General features: G+C 35.7%; 1 protein-coding gene across 7 annotated transcripts in view; it reads left to right on the forward strand.

Annotated features, from left to right (window-relative positions):
- The window catches only part of cacna1ea (calcium channel, voltage-dependent, R type, alpha 1E subunit a), a 100,845-nt gene that overhangs the window by 72,647 nt on the left and 12,534 nt on the right, over positions 1 to 15,664 (forward strand). For 5 of the 7 annotated variants that reach the window (XM_026248975.1, XM_026248978.1, XM_026248973.1 and 2 more), the window contains 15 exons: positions 3,235 to 4,053; positions 4,824 to 5,077; positions 5,879 to 5,987; positions 6,077 to 6,206; positions 7,249 to 7,308; positions 8,192 to 8,298; positions 8,590 to 8,601; positions 8,717 to 8,813; positions 9,848 to 10,008; positions 10,203 to 10,337; positions 12,386 to 12,587; positions 13,473 to 13,637; positions 14,729 to 14,842; positions 14,949 to 15,068; positions 15,264 to 15,374. In XM_026248975.1, the coding sequence (XP_026104760.1) occupies positions 3,235 to 4,053; positions 4,824 to 5,077; positions 5,879 to 5,987; positions 6,077 to 6,206; positions 7,249 to 7,308; positions 8,192 to 8,298; positions 8,590 to 8,601; positions 8,717 to 8,813; positions 9,848 to 10,008; positions 10,203 to 10,337; positions 12,386 to 12,587; positions 13,473 to 13,637; positions 14,729 to 14,842; positions 14,949 to 15,068; positions 15,264 to 15,374 (2,596 nt within the window). The remainder of the gene's footprint in view (positions 1 to 3,234; positions 4,054 to 4,823; positions 5,078 to 5,878; positions 5,988 to 6,076; positions 6,207 to 7,248; positions 7,309 to 8,191; positions 8,299 to 8,589; positions 8,602 to 8,716; positions 8,814 to 9,847; positions 10,009 to 10,202; positions 10,338 to 12,385; positions 12,588 to 13,472; positions 13,638 to 14,728; positions 14,843 to 14,948; positions 15,069 to 15,263; positions 15,375 to 15,664) is intronic. The other 2 variants (XM_026248977.1, XM_026248979.1) reach the window with 2 other exon arrangements.

Raw genomic sequence — 15,664 nt, forward strand, 5'->3', positions numbered from 1 at the left:
TTCTAATGGTAAGTTTCCCACTGTGATTAAATTTTTTAGAGGATACATGAGAATTTTAGTACATAGTATATATCTTTCTGGTTTAAAACATTAATTTACATCTCTTATATCATTCTTACAGTTTAAGTTGAATTGCAACATAATACATCATTTCTTGTAGTTGCTAGCCATTTGGAAATTTGATTTCCTCAAATCCAGTTTTTATTCTCATTTGGTGCTTGGCAAATGTAATATTTGGACCCTGTGAAAACATTTCTTGTAATATATATATATTTAGATACTTTTTTTTTGGCATGCTCGCAATTTGAAATAACTAATAACTAATGTTTGTCATGAATGTTATTGTATAGAAAAGAGGCTTTACTGTCATTATTGTCATTATTGAGAGACGAATATAATACGTTTGCTGGACAATTACTGATTACAAAACCAAACAAACAACATTGTCTATGAGACAATGTAGGCCATGTCTTTGTCAGAATAAATTGGTATGATGTGAATACCACAGGGTCTCTTCTCTACTGCATTTTGGGAGATAATGTGAGAGAGCTGGTTGTCAGTGAACTCAGTCTGGAAATTGTGGCCTGTGGCATTTGGATCTTGCATGTTTACTTCAAAGATAAAAAAGGCTGTTGCAGCATGTCTGCTACTGCTTGACGAGACCTGGGAAATGAATGCATGCCTTCAGTTAGCATGAACACTGTGGACGTCCTACCTGCAAAATGCATTTGTATGACCAGCTGACTACTAAAGAAATGAATCAGGGTGCTCTCTTTTTCTGATATTGTGTGCTTATGCATATGGATCCCATTTTTATGTCTTATATCTGTTATATATGTTTCTTACTGTCTCAGCATTTCAAAATGTTTCAGAATACTATATTTGTTGCTTCTTATCTAATATATTTACCATCATGTTGTCATGTGACGCTTTGCTGCCCTGCTACACAGCCCAAAACTTAAAACATTTAGTTTATTATCAGCAATAGTATAAATACAACATGTTAAATGTTAAATATTATGTTAAATATAAAAATTGGCTGTAGTAGAGCAATGAAATGCTACTGAAAAACAGTATTTGTCAGACTTCAGTCAATTACCTTTTTGGGCTGTGATGCTTGGCTTGTTTTGTCCTTGTTCTTGAAAGCACTAATGTCTTGTTTTCAACCAATCGCTCATTGATTACACGGACCACACAAGAGTACAAGTACCAGTAAGTAATAGTCTGTTTTATTTCAATTTTAACATTAAGCCCTGCCTAATTTATCTATCTGGGTGAAGCTTTCTGTTCCACCATCTTTATCAAATGCCTGATTTCACATTTTCAAGTCTGATCTTTGGTTGGAATTTGATTTCTTGCAATTATAGTTCCTACACTCTTTTTTCTCTCTCCATTCTGGATCAGCTCTATTTCCAGTTTTTCTGTTTCGTTTTACACTTTGATATTGCAACTCTATCCAGTTGTTTTCCATCTCTGCTGTCCTTAAAAGCTGGACCATGAATTCCTGTCACACAAAAATACAAAGTCATGAAAATAAGAATTAATGGACCCTTTCTACCACATGTTATAGAATACCTGTTAACAGCAGTTTGTTAGATAATTTGCCCACAGATACTTCAGTTCTCATATTCAGCTACCCTGCTGACCTGACCAGTACGCCTGGTCACAATGATGTTGTTGTTTTTTTGATGCTGGTGCTCTACATATTTTAGTAAAATGTACTTGTTGAACAAGCTGACAACTGAATTGTCTGAAAGCCAGTGGTTCTCAACTGGTTTGCTCGGGTATACACTATATGCATTATGTATTTAGAATGTCAATATAAATAGGCTTTTCAAAATGTATGGGAGACCACCGAAATTCAAAAATGACATTTCCCTTACATTCAACTTCCAAAGGTGCATTCATCTTTGCCATGTTACATACATTTAGTTGTGTAGTGCTATGTTCTGTATTAATAAAAACATAAATGTCATTAATAACACACACTAACACTGACAAGCTATGCAATATCGCGTTCATAAGCGAATCCAATTCATCTAATGAATGTGATATTGGATAGCTTGTCGGTGATATACTGCTCTGTGTATGAAATGCTGCTTCATCTGAAAGCATGTAATGGAGATTTACAAGTACTGATAATTAAGGGAGACTTGTATCTATCTATCTATCTATCTATCTATCTATCTATCTATCTATCTATCTATCTATCTATCTATCTATCTATCTATCTATCTATCTATCTATCTATATATATATATATATATACAAGTTGCACACAAGTACTGTGCAAAAGTCTTAGGCATTAGTATTTTCACCTGCAAAAAATGCTTTTAAGTCAGTTTTTTCTATCTTTTGCTGTAGTGTGCCAGTATTAAATATCAGTTTAAATTTCCAAACATTATTTTTGCCATTAATTGTAATGATCCAGTGAGATTTTTGTTTGCACAATGAGTCTGACTACAGCCAGTGCTCCACACAGAGATCTGATCTCATCATCATCCAGTCTGTCTGGAATGCCATGAAGAAACAGAACAAACTAAGACAGACTAAATCCAGAAGAACTGTGGCAATGTCTCCAAGACACTTCACGAACCTACATGCAAAGCTACCTAAAAAAATGGTCACACCAAATGTTGTTTTAATTTAGTTAAGTTAATAGAAGTTAATTAATACAATCTATTTATGGCATTATTTTGACAGCATCCTCGTTTTACAGCATTTTTACACAAGTGCTTAAAACTTTGCACAGTACTGTAGCGTTTTGGAGAAATTACCACAGTACTTCTCGATGTAGTCCGTCTCAGTTTGTTCGGTTTCTTCATGGAAATCCAGACAGACTGGATCATAATGAGATCTCTATGTGGAGCACTGGCTGCTGTCAGACTAAAAAAAAATATGTTTGGAAATGTAAACTGATATTTCCTACTGACACAAAACATAGAAATAACTGACTTAAAACCATTTTTTGTTGGTGAAAATACTAGTGGCCTAAGACTTTTGCACAGTACTGTATATATATTTTATGCAGTCTTTTCTCTCACTTGATGTCTGATGCAATATAGAGCCCTGATGCGAAACCAACTGAGAACCACTGGACTAAGTTGGTCTTTTCAGAAGGGTAGAAAGGGTTTTGTTCTGCTTACGAGTGATAATGTTTTTGTTGTGGCATGGCTGTTTAAACATTTAGTTTGCCATCCAGTCTTATTGTGTGTCCTTTCTCTTTTTCCTCAGGAGGAGGAGAAGGCCCTACCTGTACAGGAGGCGTGCAATTCACCGGAGCCGTGCAGCCTACTCCTTTGAGGATTCAGAGAGTCTGGCTGATCCTCGTCCACTCAATACCTCTAACTCTTTCATGTCCAGGAGAGAGAGAAGGAGAAGACTGACCATGTCAGTTTGGGAGCAGAGGACCAGCCAGTTGCGCAGACACAGACAGATGTCAAGCCGTGAGATCCTTTTCAACAGCCCGAGTGAGGAGAACGATGGACCACTTGCCTGCCTATCCCAGAAGCCTGGGATATCTCCGTCTAACAGCAAGCGCGGAACCACAACAACCAACACGATGCCGGAGGCTACCTTAGAGCCACCCATGGCTATGGACATGCCCTTGGATGAGCAAGCTCTGTCCATTCCTATTCCTGAACCCCCTTTAGCTATTCCAATACCTGAGCCACCAATGTCTGTGGACATATCCCTCCCTGAACCCCCAGTGAAGCTGAACCTACCCCTAACAGAGCTGTCTGAATCAAAGACCTCACCCGAGGGCACTCTGGACATCAACAACCATTTCCCCAGACTGAATGGAAACAGGCGTCAGCGGGCAGTCCGTAAGTACAGGCCTCCCGTGATGGGGGACACGCTGACCCCAGATATGGGGCCCAGGCCCCGACGCCCACGTCACCGTGAAGCTCAAACAGATCCCAGAGCTAAAGAAACACAACAAGGAGATGGTGGTGTTGACAGTAGAGAACAAAGGCCATGGAATAATGGAGATGAAAAGGATTCAAATAATGATGGACAGATCCGTCCAGATGGCAGGATGCTTGAACAGAGGTAGTTTAATTATTTATTTTGATTTATATAATTGTCACTTTATATAGACAACTGTTCAAAAGTTTGATGATAGTATTTTATTTATCTAAAGAAAAGTATTTGTATTTATCGAGGACATATTACATTGATCAAAAGTCATTTATGATATTACAAAAAAATATTTGTATTTCGTATTTAACTGCATGTGTGCTCAAATATATGAGGAGCTACTAAGAGAGAACATGTGATCTTGTGCTGACATGAAATAAACTGAGACCTCTTTGTATTATTATTATGCTGACATGAGGAGATATAGACTAGCCATAAGTGGCCTGAATGATATGTATTGTTTATGGAAACCTATATAAAGAGTGTGCAGGCAGAGACATGGGAGATTTTCTGCAGGGTCTCTCGGCTTAGTTATTTTTTTATACTAAAGTCTATCTTCTGGCATCAAAACCTCAAGTCTTTGAAAGTGGTTTCTCAGAGAAGCGATGAAGACTGGAGTTATGGCTGCTGAAAATTCAGCTTTGCCATGCCAAACAAACATGAATGTCATGTTAACCACAGAACCTATCTTACTCATAAATAAAATCTGCTGTTCCAAAACCCATTAGAACTTTGTTAGAATCATGACTGGACAGCTCTATTCACATCACATCATGGTGACATTTTATATTAATTTCAAATGTATCTAACAATTTTTTTTATTTTTTTTTGGCCAAGTACACGATATTCTTTGTTGGAGTACTGGAGAAAGAAATTCTGCTATATTTTCTCCCCTTCAACAGGCAGAACAAACCAGACAACTCTGAATCATCAGAAACCAAACCAACCAATTCCCCCCGCAAAATACCACCTCAGGACTCAGAACCTGCAACTCTACAGCTCACTGACAGCACACTCCAGCAGTCCCCACAGGTAACTTTGGAGACAGATAATAACAACCACGGATGCTTGAATCAGGAGAAGTCCTCCTTCAACACCAGCATCATGACAGAGGTCACCGACACTCGGCTATCCATGGAGCTGACCTCCATTACAGGTTTGAGCATCCCTGCACCTCTGATGACCCTACTGATAAGACCAGCTAGACTGACTGTTGTTAGTGCTGGATTGGTGCTGATCTAGCTACAGGAGACCAAAACCAAACTGTGCACTAGAAATGACATGGCCATAAACATGCTCTTTTTGGTGAAGCTAAAGCCTAATAGTCACACAATGAGTTTCTTTCTTAGATTTGACTTGTGACTTTGACTCCATTGTATTTCTAATGCTCAAAAAGCTTATGTTCTTATATTTATAGTCTTACATTTTTTCATGAAGATTTTTAGCAAATGAATTATTTATTTTATATATTCCAATACATTCTATAGAAGAGATCTATATTACTTAATATAATTCAATATTATATTAATTTAATATCATATAAGTATATCTACATTATGTTCAACCTATATAATATCAATGCAATCACTATATTAGTAATACTGTGCAACAAGCTCATAGTTATCTTCATTTAATGAGTCATACTGAGTTGAAATAAACATAAAAATAACAAAAAAAAATAAGAAAATTGTATTTTATATATATATATATATATATATATATATATATATATATATATATATATATATATATATATATATATATATATATGCATGTACGTATGTAAAAAATATATAAAACTGGTAGTTTCCAATGAAGTTTCACTCCAGTGTCTGTAATACTTTTCTGAAACAAACTCTCAGCTTTCTTCTTTTACTGAGTTATACTAAGTTGAAGTAAACATAAAGATCCATCATGTAAAAGCTCCCAATTTCTAATATATACATGGATTTTACAGGTAATAGTAAAGACATAGAGGCCTTAAAACCAGAGAAAGAAGATGAAACCCCAGATGCATCAGAAGCCCGTCCATCTGTCAGCATGTTCATCTTCAAACCCAGCAACCCGTAAGGCTGAATGTTTATGTAGCCAGAGCTGTATTCTATATTTGATTAATATTTTATCACTTTAGATCTATTTAACATCTTTTTCACAGGATCCGCAGGGCCTGCCACTATATTGTCAATCTTCGTTATTTTGAGATGTCAATCCTTCTTGTGATCGCCGCCAGCAGTATCTCCTTGGCTGCTGAAGACCCTGTCAACACTAATTCGGACAGGAACAAAGTAAGACCCCCCCCATTACCGTGTCTCCATTTTTTTTAAATTGTGTATACAACACCCATATGCAAACAATTCTGCTACAGTTCTTAGATGGTCTAAATTAGAAGTGCATTTATATTTTATTAAGTGCTTCTAAGGAAACTTATATAAATTGATGAGTATCGTTAACTTAGTTAATTTAGCCATCATCCATCATTAGTTGTCATTAATTTTTCTGGGTAATTCTCATGTTCTGCAGTATGAAAGGCTGTATCTAAAACTACTGTAAACAGTAATTTTCTAATACTTTTATAATGCATGCAAGTTTCATTTCATATTTCATATTAAATGACATACTTAATGGAATATTGTGATTTGAAAAAATTATTTGTCACCGAAAAAAATTAAATTCTGACCTAACATTTGTCATAATGCATACATAGGACATTTTATATAAAAATGTTGATTTAAAAACTCCCAAGCGTCATTACAAATTAAATATATGTATATTAAATAATAACAATGTTAAACAATATTAAATAATTTATTTCCATGTACAATCTTTCAAATATTTTTTTATAATATAAATAAATACACAGTAGACAGATGTTTGAGGTTTTTTTGGCTCTGATAATGTTGCTCACTGCTGGTGTTGAAATGTTTGGCATTTTTTGCAAGCTAATAGAAAAGGTTTTAAATTTCCCTAGTGACAGTGCAGCAGCTGTTGAAAACCACAGCTAATTACATGCTAAGACTCTTTCAGTAATAGATGATGAGATCTTGTGTTTGTGTAAATGAATTACAAAAACTATGTTTTAGATGCTGAAGAAGAAGCCTATTTCCCTTTTAGAAATGCACAAACTTGTATTTAAATCTATACATTGAGGGTAATGTTAGTGCTGTGACTTTGTGGGTAGATCCATCATGAGAATATCAACATTCTGGCTTGTTCAAATTTAGCAGACAATGGCAAGCGATGCTAATGTCTCTTAAGTCTCTTGTAATTGTGTGTTTGCTAATGCTGACATTGTAATGCTTTTTGGATTATTGTCTTTATGTGTAATAGGTGCTGCGCTATTTTGATTATGTATTCACTGGTGTCTTCACATTTGAAATGATAATCAAGGTAAGTTCATGGATTGTTCTGGTTTTAATGTATGTTCCTCAGTTTGCAAAATTAAACTGTGTGTGTGTGTGTGTGTGTGTGTGTATATATATATACAGTACAGAACAAAAGTTTGGACACACCTTCTCTTTCAAAGAGTTTTCTTTAAATTGTAGAGTCACACTGAAGGCATCAAAACTATGAATTAACAAATGTGGAATTATATATGGAATTATATACATAACAAAAAAGTGTGAAACAACTGAAAATATGCCATATTCTAGGTTCTTCAAAGTAGCCACCTTTTGCTTTGATTACTGCTTTGCACACTCTTGGCATTCTCTTGATGAGCTTCAAGAGGTAGTCACCTGAAATGGTCTTCCAACAGTCTTGAAGGAGTTCCCCGAGAGATGCTTAGCACTTGTTGCCCCTTTTGCCTTCTGTCAGCGGTCCAGCTCACCCCTAAACCATCTCGACTGGGTTCAGGTCCGGTGACTGTGGAGGCCAGATCATCTGGCGCAGCACCCCATCACTCTCCTTCTTGGTCAAATAGCCCTTGATGCCTTCAGTGTGACTCTATAATTTTCATAGTCATGAAAATAAAGAAAACTCTTTGAATGAGAATGTGTGTCCAAACTTTTGGTCTGTACTGTATGTTAAATTAAAATTGATGTGGCCATGTTTGGTGACCCATACGTGGAATTGGTGCTCTGCCTTTATCCCATCCAAAGTGCACGCACAGTGAACACACACACCATGAACATACACCCAGAGCAGTGGGCAGAATTTTTTTGCTGTGGCGCCCAGAGAGCAGTTGGGGGTTCAGTGCCTTGCTCAAGGGTACCTCAGTTGTGGTATCGGAGATGGGATTGTCAATGATATGTTGTTATCATATCTTTCTCAGATGATTGAGCAGGGTTTGATCTTACATGATGGCTCCTATTTCCGTGACCTGTGGAACATTCTGGACTTCATAGTCGTGGTGGGAGCTCTGGTGGCCTTTGCTCTTACGTAAGTCAGATGAATGAACAAGTGAAATTTTGCATTTTGTTGTTAAAGCTGAAACATATGGATGAAGCTTTTTAGGTGCATTGCTCAAATGTTTTGTTATTCATCTTCCAATTCCATTAATGCTGTGTGATACCTACATGACTTATGTGAGCAAAACAAATAATGATGTTAGTTGATGCTCTCTTTACTGTGTTGTGAGTGTAAAACACTTGTTTGTTCATTGAGAAGCATTTTGATTCAGAATGCCTGTCTGTTTCTCATTTTTTCTCTGTGGCTCACGTTATCTGGCAGGAATGTGATGGGGTAAACACATTCTCTAGTGATTTTGCGCCATATAATAATAATGTGTGTGTGTGTGTGTGTGAGAAATAGGACAGTTTTTTGATTGTTTAGTTACAAATGTTTTCATGCTATACAGGAGTAACACAGGAAGAGACATTAAAACCATCAAATCACTCCGAGTTCTTAGAGTATTGAGGCCTCTTAAGACTATTAAAAGACTTCCCAAACTCAAGGTATGTGAACATGAAAGGAATACACAACTGTTCAAAAGTCAGGGATCAAAAGGTTTGTTTGTTTGTTTGTTTGTTTGTTTGTTTTGAAAGAAATTAATACTTGTATTTTTTTGAATGCATTAAATTGATCAAACATGACAGTAAAGTGTTCCACAAGATTTCTATTTTAAATAAATGCTGTTTTAACTTCCTATTCAGCAAAGAATCCTAAAAAGCTGTTCATCAATAGCTTTATTCAGATATTAATTTATTCATCAAAGAATCCTATAAAGCTTTTTCTGATTCTGATTCTGATCACAGTTTCCACAAAAGTATTAAGCAGCATTCCTTTTTTTAAACATTGATAATAATAAGAGATGTTTCTTGAGCAACAAATGAGCATAGTAGAATTATTTCTGAAGGATCATGTGTTTTTACTGTAACTTTGATCAAATAAATTCAGCTCTGGTGACCATAAGAGGTTTCTTTCAAAAATAAAGATTTTTGAAAATCTTTTTGACCCCTGCGTGTGTGTGTATGTAGGTACAAATCTTTGTTGAATTGTAAGATTTTACTGGATTAGGCAATTAGTTGAATACATGATTAGTCGAACAGTATGTGTGTATCTACGTTGTTCATTATTGAATTATTTGAAAATGATTATTTGACAAATGTGGTCAGCAAAGCAGCAGAACAAGAACAAATAGGAGGGAAGGTGATGAAACTCTTTTGCCATGTGTGAAAAGACTGCATTAGTATTTTTAGTTCCCAGTCCTCACAGTCTGACAGAGCTTTCTCTCTGTGTGAGTGTGTGTGTGTGTGTGAGTGTATATCTTGGGTTTGTGGTGTAAGAGGTGGAGAAAGAGCCAGCAATGTGTGGAAAAAAGAGGCAAAGTGATAAAGTGTGAGAGGCAGATTTAAACACAAAACAGTTGAAGTACTAAAATTACAACATAATAACATAATAATATAATAACAATATAATAATAAAGTTAAATAGAAATTATAAAATTGTCCATCTCTCACATTGTTCTTTCTCTTCTTTTGATTTGCAGGCTGTGTTTGACTGTGTGGTCACATCACTAAAGAATGTCTTCAACATCCTCATTGTCTACAAGCTCTTTATGTTCATATTTGCAGTAATTGCAGTGCAACTTTTCAAAGGGAAATTTTACTACTGTACCGACAGTTCCAAGGACACAGAAGACGAGTGCAAGTGGGTGTCCATTACATCTGCAATATAAATTCTAAATGTAATGCCAAAATCAATTTTAAAACTGCTCAGATATTATTCAAAACTAAGAAGACTTTAGAAAATGTCTTTGCTGCTATGAATAGAATAATTACATTTTAGGAGTACAAAATCCTCACTGTTTATTATCTGGAAAATGTTTTCTTAATGTTTTATAGGGGTTACTACATTGACTATGACAAAGACAAGAAAAAGGAGAAACGGGAGTGGAAGAGACGTGATTTTCATTATGATAACGTCATCTGGGCTTTGTTGACTCTCTTCACTGTATCCACTGGGGAAGGGTGGCCGCAGTAAGAGCCAACTTTATTATATATGTTTTCACACTGTATCATTTTGACACACTTATTAACACCTTAAGAAGATTATCATTATACTTAAACTTTTCTAGAAGCTGTGCTTATATTTGCATATTCAGAAACACCCATTTTCACCTTCTAGAGCAGTGCTTCTCAACCTTTTTTACTGCAAGGCTCCGCTCCATATCAAAACTGAAATGCAAGCATATTTTGTAAAAACATCGCTGCAGACATTCTTTTCAACTTAAAATTACTAACTCTGCTCAGTTAACTAAACACACCAAAATACAAATGAAAAATAAAAATGAATGTGTGGGTTGACATCACCAGTGAATAGTTCCTCTATCAGAACAAGCAGTTGTGACTATGTTAAAGGGTTAGTTCACCCAGATAGCAAATTTATGTAGTTGATACTTACCCTCATGTTGTTTCAAACCCGTAAAACCTCAGTTTATCTTTGGAACACAGTTTAAGATAATTTAGATTTAGTCCGAGAGCTCTCAGTCCCTCCATTGAAGCTGTGTGTACGGTATACTGTCCATGTCCAGAAAGGTAAGAAAAACATAATCAAAGTAGTCCATGTGACATCAGAGGGTCGGTTAGAATTTTTTGAAGCATCAAAAATACATTTTGGTCCAAAAATAGCAAAAACTATGACTTTATTCAGCATTGCCTTCCGTGTCTGTTGTGAGAGAGAGTTGATATCAAAGCAGCAGGATATCCGGTTCGCGAACGAATGATTCAGTTCACCAAATCGAACTGAATCGTTTTAAACGGTTCGCATCTTTAATACGCATTAATCAACAAATGACTTAAGCTGTTAACCTTTTTTAATGTGGCCGACACTCCCTCTGAGTTCAAACAAACACATTTTTCAAAATGGCTTGCCAAAGCAAACTCTTGGGAAAAGTTAATTCAGGCTGCAAAACATCTTCGTACTACCAATGGTCTGTGACTATTGCATGATAGGAGGTGTGTGCTGAGGCTCCGCTTTCTTTCACAAGGAAATCTTCACTTGGTTCAATTGTCTATTGAGTCCTATATATTCGATATCAGTATACCACTGCACATGTATTTCAAACTTCGTTTTACCACAAACGAAGAACGAAAAAGAACTTCGTCTTGAGTATGTTGGAGCCTTAAGACAAGTCATATAACACATTGCCAACAAACCTGAATGCTCAACAAGGCAAAAAGGGGTAGAATTGATGCATATTTGTCAGTGATACATACAAAAATAAAGCAGGTATGATTTCTGAAAAAACACTAATAAGCAATCTTTAAATAGTGTTTTAAATAAGTGTTTTAAATATGCTGTAACCTTTTGTTGTATCTGATATGCCAAAAATCATTGCTTGCAGCACATTTAAGTCACACTTGTGTGTATCCCATTACATTAAATTTATATCAAATCAGGTGACATGTTTGAACAAATGTTGCTAGAGCACTAACTTCACTTTTCTGAGCCTTTTTTTTTTGTTGCTGTGATTTTAAACCAACTAGTCTATAAGTGATTTTAGTGTGTGTATGAAGTTAGCTCCCCTCTCAAGTTCGGACAGGTGTTCCATTCAAAGTGCATTTAAGTGTGCGAGACGTGAATTTACATTTTATTTATTTACTAAGGTATATGACGTCACACTTGTCCGTGTGTGAAGACGTTGCGTAGCGCAAATCCATGAATGAATGTTTCGAAGTGAAGTAAACTTCAACAGATTTCCCATGCTCAGGGAGTGGGGAGCAATGAACACGGTGTAGGAACCATGTCAATCGGAACACAGTTCATGCACGGGCCTCACTTTTAATTAGCTGCTTATCTGAATCAGGTGTGTTAACAAAGAGAGACATACAAAATGTGCAGAGAAGAGGGTCACCAGGACTGGAATTGAGAATCGCTGTTCTAGCAGAGTAATCACAATGTGGTTTGTCACAATAACTATTCACATGTTCCACTAACGTTTGGCAGCCAAAAAGTACCCAAATACTACATATCATATATAAATGTATAAAGTTTTGTCTTTAAACACACTTGTTTGGTATTGTAGAGTTTTGCAGCACTCTGTGGATGTGACCGAGGAGGACCGGGGTCCCAGTCAGGGAAACAGAATGGAGATGTCCATCTTTTACGTCATTTATTTTGTGGTGTTCCCCTTCTTCTTCGTCAACATATTCGTGGCTCTCATTATCATCACCTTCCAAGAGCAGGGTGACAAAATGATGGAGGAGTGCAGTCTGGAGAAAAACGAGGTGATTGTTCCTGTTTTTATGTTCATGTTGCAAATCCAGTTGAGTGCATGTGTGTAGGTATGTGTATAGAAGCAATTGCATATACTTGAGGCAACATAAAGAAAAGTCTTGAAGTTCTTATGTGTTTTGCTGTTGAATGTTTATCAGCGCACTGCCAGTGTATTAATTTTATTCATATCAGCAGTCTCAAAGGACCTTTTGAATGAGAAGGGCTCCAGATTCAAGACATTATTTTGACATCCAAATATCTGTGTGTGTATTATCAACCCAAAGCTAATGTTGCTGAAATTGGCACATATATCTTCATTCATGGCAAACTCAGAGATAAATCTACTTCTGCACTTCCTTCCCTTTGATATCCGTTATTTCCTACTAGTCTTCAAAAAGAATTACGCCAGGAACAGTGTCAAAACAAAGTTAAATCAGTTACATTTTGGGTTAGATTAATGCATGCATGTTCAGGTTTATTTATATTATGGAGTCAATCAATAAAAATGTTGAACTAATTAATTGCAATTCTTTAATCAATTGCAATATATATATATATATATTTTATGTCAGTCCACAAAATTTTTTTTTTTACAAAAAATCTGTAATTTACTCACCCTTTTGCCTTTACAAATCTAAATGCATTTCATTCTTCTACCGAACACAAGCGATTATATTTTGAAGGACGTTGGTAACCAAACGGTTTTGGGTCCCATTGATTTTAATAGTATTTTTGTCCATACTAGGAAGTCAGAGGAACCTGAAATCATTCTTTGGTATTATTAGCTTTTTTTCTCAGACACTGTGACCTGAATCTTGCACAAAGTTGCAAGCAATCTTATGTGAGGTTAATTGCAAATGTGTGACAAACATTCTTACTGTATATTTCTCTCTTAGAGGGCTTGTATCGACTTTGCCATCTGTGCCAAACCTTTGACTCGCTATATGCCTCAGAACAGAGAGACCTTACAGTACCGACTGTGGCACTTTGTGGTGTCTCCCGTATTTGAATACACCATACTGACGATGATAGCCCTTAACACCATTGTTCTCATGATGAAGGTAAGGAAGAATTACTTTGTTGCTGCACTGTGATCTGTTTATTTGTTTATTTATTTATTCATTAATTGTTTTATTAATAGTCATGCAAAAACACTCCCTCCACTTTGTGCTGAGGTATGCTGAAGTAGAAAGCGTTTACTTGCAGTAACTGTACATTATGCCTTAAATATAATGACAGAAATGGAAGGAAATATTATTATTTTAGGTGTTTTTATGAAAATTAAATTGTGAGTATATACCTCTTTCTCTGTGTGTGCGTTTGTCCAAGTAAATTGGGTTGATTTAGCTGTTTTTCAGTCCCTTCTGGTGACCCCTGGTCTGTGATACTGCTAGAAAACCAGACGGTCATGAGTCACATCTTATTAAATATTGATCTTAAGCACCATCTACTATTTAACATTTCCTCATTAGTTTAAGCCTGAAATCTCTCGTGATTAATTTCACCTGGTGTTAGAGGTCGGCCTCCACTAGCCATCATGTCTACAGTGGTCTGTCTAGAGTGAAACATAGAGAGAGTATTAGAACACAGATATTTTTAAGCATTGAACTGTGAGCAGTTTCTTTTCTCTCTGTCTGACTTATTCATTCAGTTTTCAGTTTTCAAAGTGCTTAATTGGCATATAAACATCCGTCAAAATTTTAATTGGCTTGTGAAATGTGGGTGTTCAACAATAAAACGTCTCTAGACCTGAATATGTCTAAAATGATGCTTACTGTAAATAGCTATTTGGCTGTTGCTTAACATTATCTGCAAGCCTGCATGACCTAAGTGACATTAGTAGAAAAGGAATGTCTGTTTTATAATTAGGTCTTAAGAAGTTTGAATACCTCTTAAGAAATATTTGAAAGTTTTAAAGGAACACTCCACTTCAAAAAAAAAAAAAAAAAAAAAAATCTCATTATTTTGATTGCAACTGTAGTTGTTGCCATACTTAGTGTTTGTCAAGACTTTGTTAGGCAGATATGTAGGTTTTCTAACAGAGCCATTGAGAAAGAGGTGCGTCAATGGAAATTCAAAATGCTTGATCGTCACGTGATTCACATAGAAGTACATGGAGTTTATGTTTGTCTCTCTTTTTGCATTCTATCAGCATCATGATCCTCGTATTGAAGGCTATGACAATGCGCTAAAATACCTCAACACTGTATTCACTGTTATTTTCACTGTGGAATGTGTTCTCAAGATCCTGGCATTTGGAATTATGGTAAGTATACTAGGAATATGATAATATCTTTCTGTATTTATATATATATATATATATAACAACAAAATGTATTACTAGCATTCATTTTTACCTTTATATCTTTCAGAATTATTTCAGAGACACTTGGAATATATTTGACTTTATCACAGTTCTAGGAAGCATCACTGAAATTGTGGTTGACAAAGTCCAGTATATAAAAGAGAAAAATCAGTCTGCCTCATATACAGTAAGTGTTCTTTGTAGGCAGTAGTGGTTTGCAATTACGTTTGTATTCTAATTACTTTTTAGCAAGCTTCTTTGTGTTTTGATTGCTGTGTACACAATATTTATTTCCATAAGCAATGACCTTAATTAACAGATTGGTTTTTGTCCTGTATTTATTTGCACAAACAATCACTTCTGTGTTCTGATTGGTTTGCAGGGTTTTAATATGGGCTTCCTGAAGTTATTCCGGGCAGCTCGGCTGATTAAGCTTCTGCGTCAGGGCTACACCATTCGTATTCTGCTCTGGACTTTTGTCCAGTCCTTCAAGGTCAGACATGGCTTTTACAGCAGGAGCACTACATTGAAATGCCTTATTCCTTTTTGTATTTATCTTCTTAACATTATTTTTGCTTTTATTTGAACAAAAGCCACTTAATATAAAATATTTTCTTTCACAGAATAGATTAAGAGTTCTCATAATGTTGTTTCAACAGTTACATAAAAAGTTCATCAAAGCTTTGCACTGCATTGGTTTTAAAAAAAATGTTACTTCCACTTTAAACCATGAAACATTTGTTTTGTAAATAATAACTGTAATGTGTTTTCTTTTTTGGTAAG

Source organism: Carassius auratus, unplaced genomic scaffold, assembly GCF_003368295.1.
Source record: "Carassius auratus strain Wakin unplaced genomic scaffold, ASM336829v1 scaf_tig00020109, whole genome shotgun sequence".
Taxonomy (NCBI): Eukaryota; Metazoa; Chordata; class Actinopteri; order Cypriniformes; family Cyprinidae; genus Carassius; species Carassius auratus.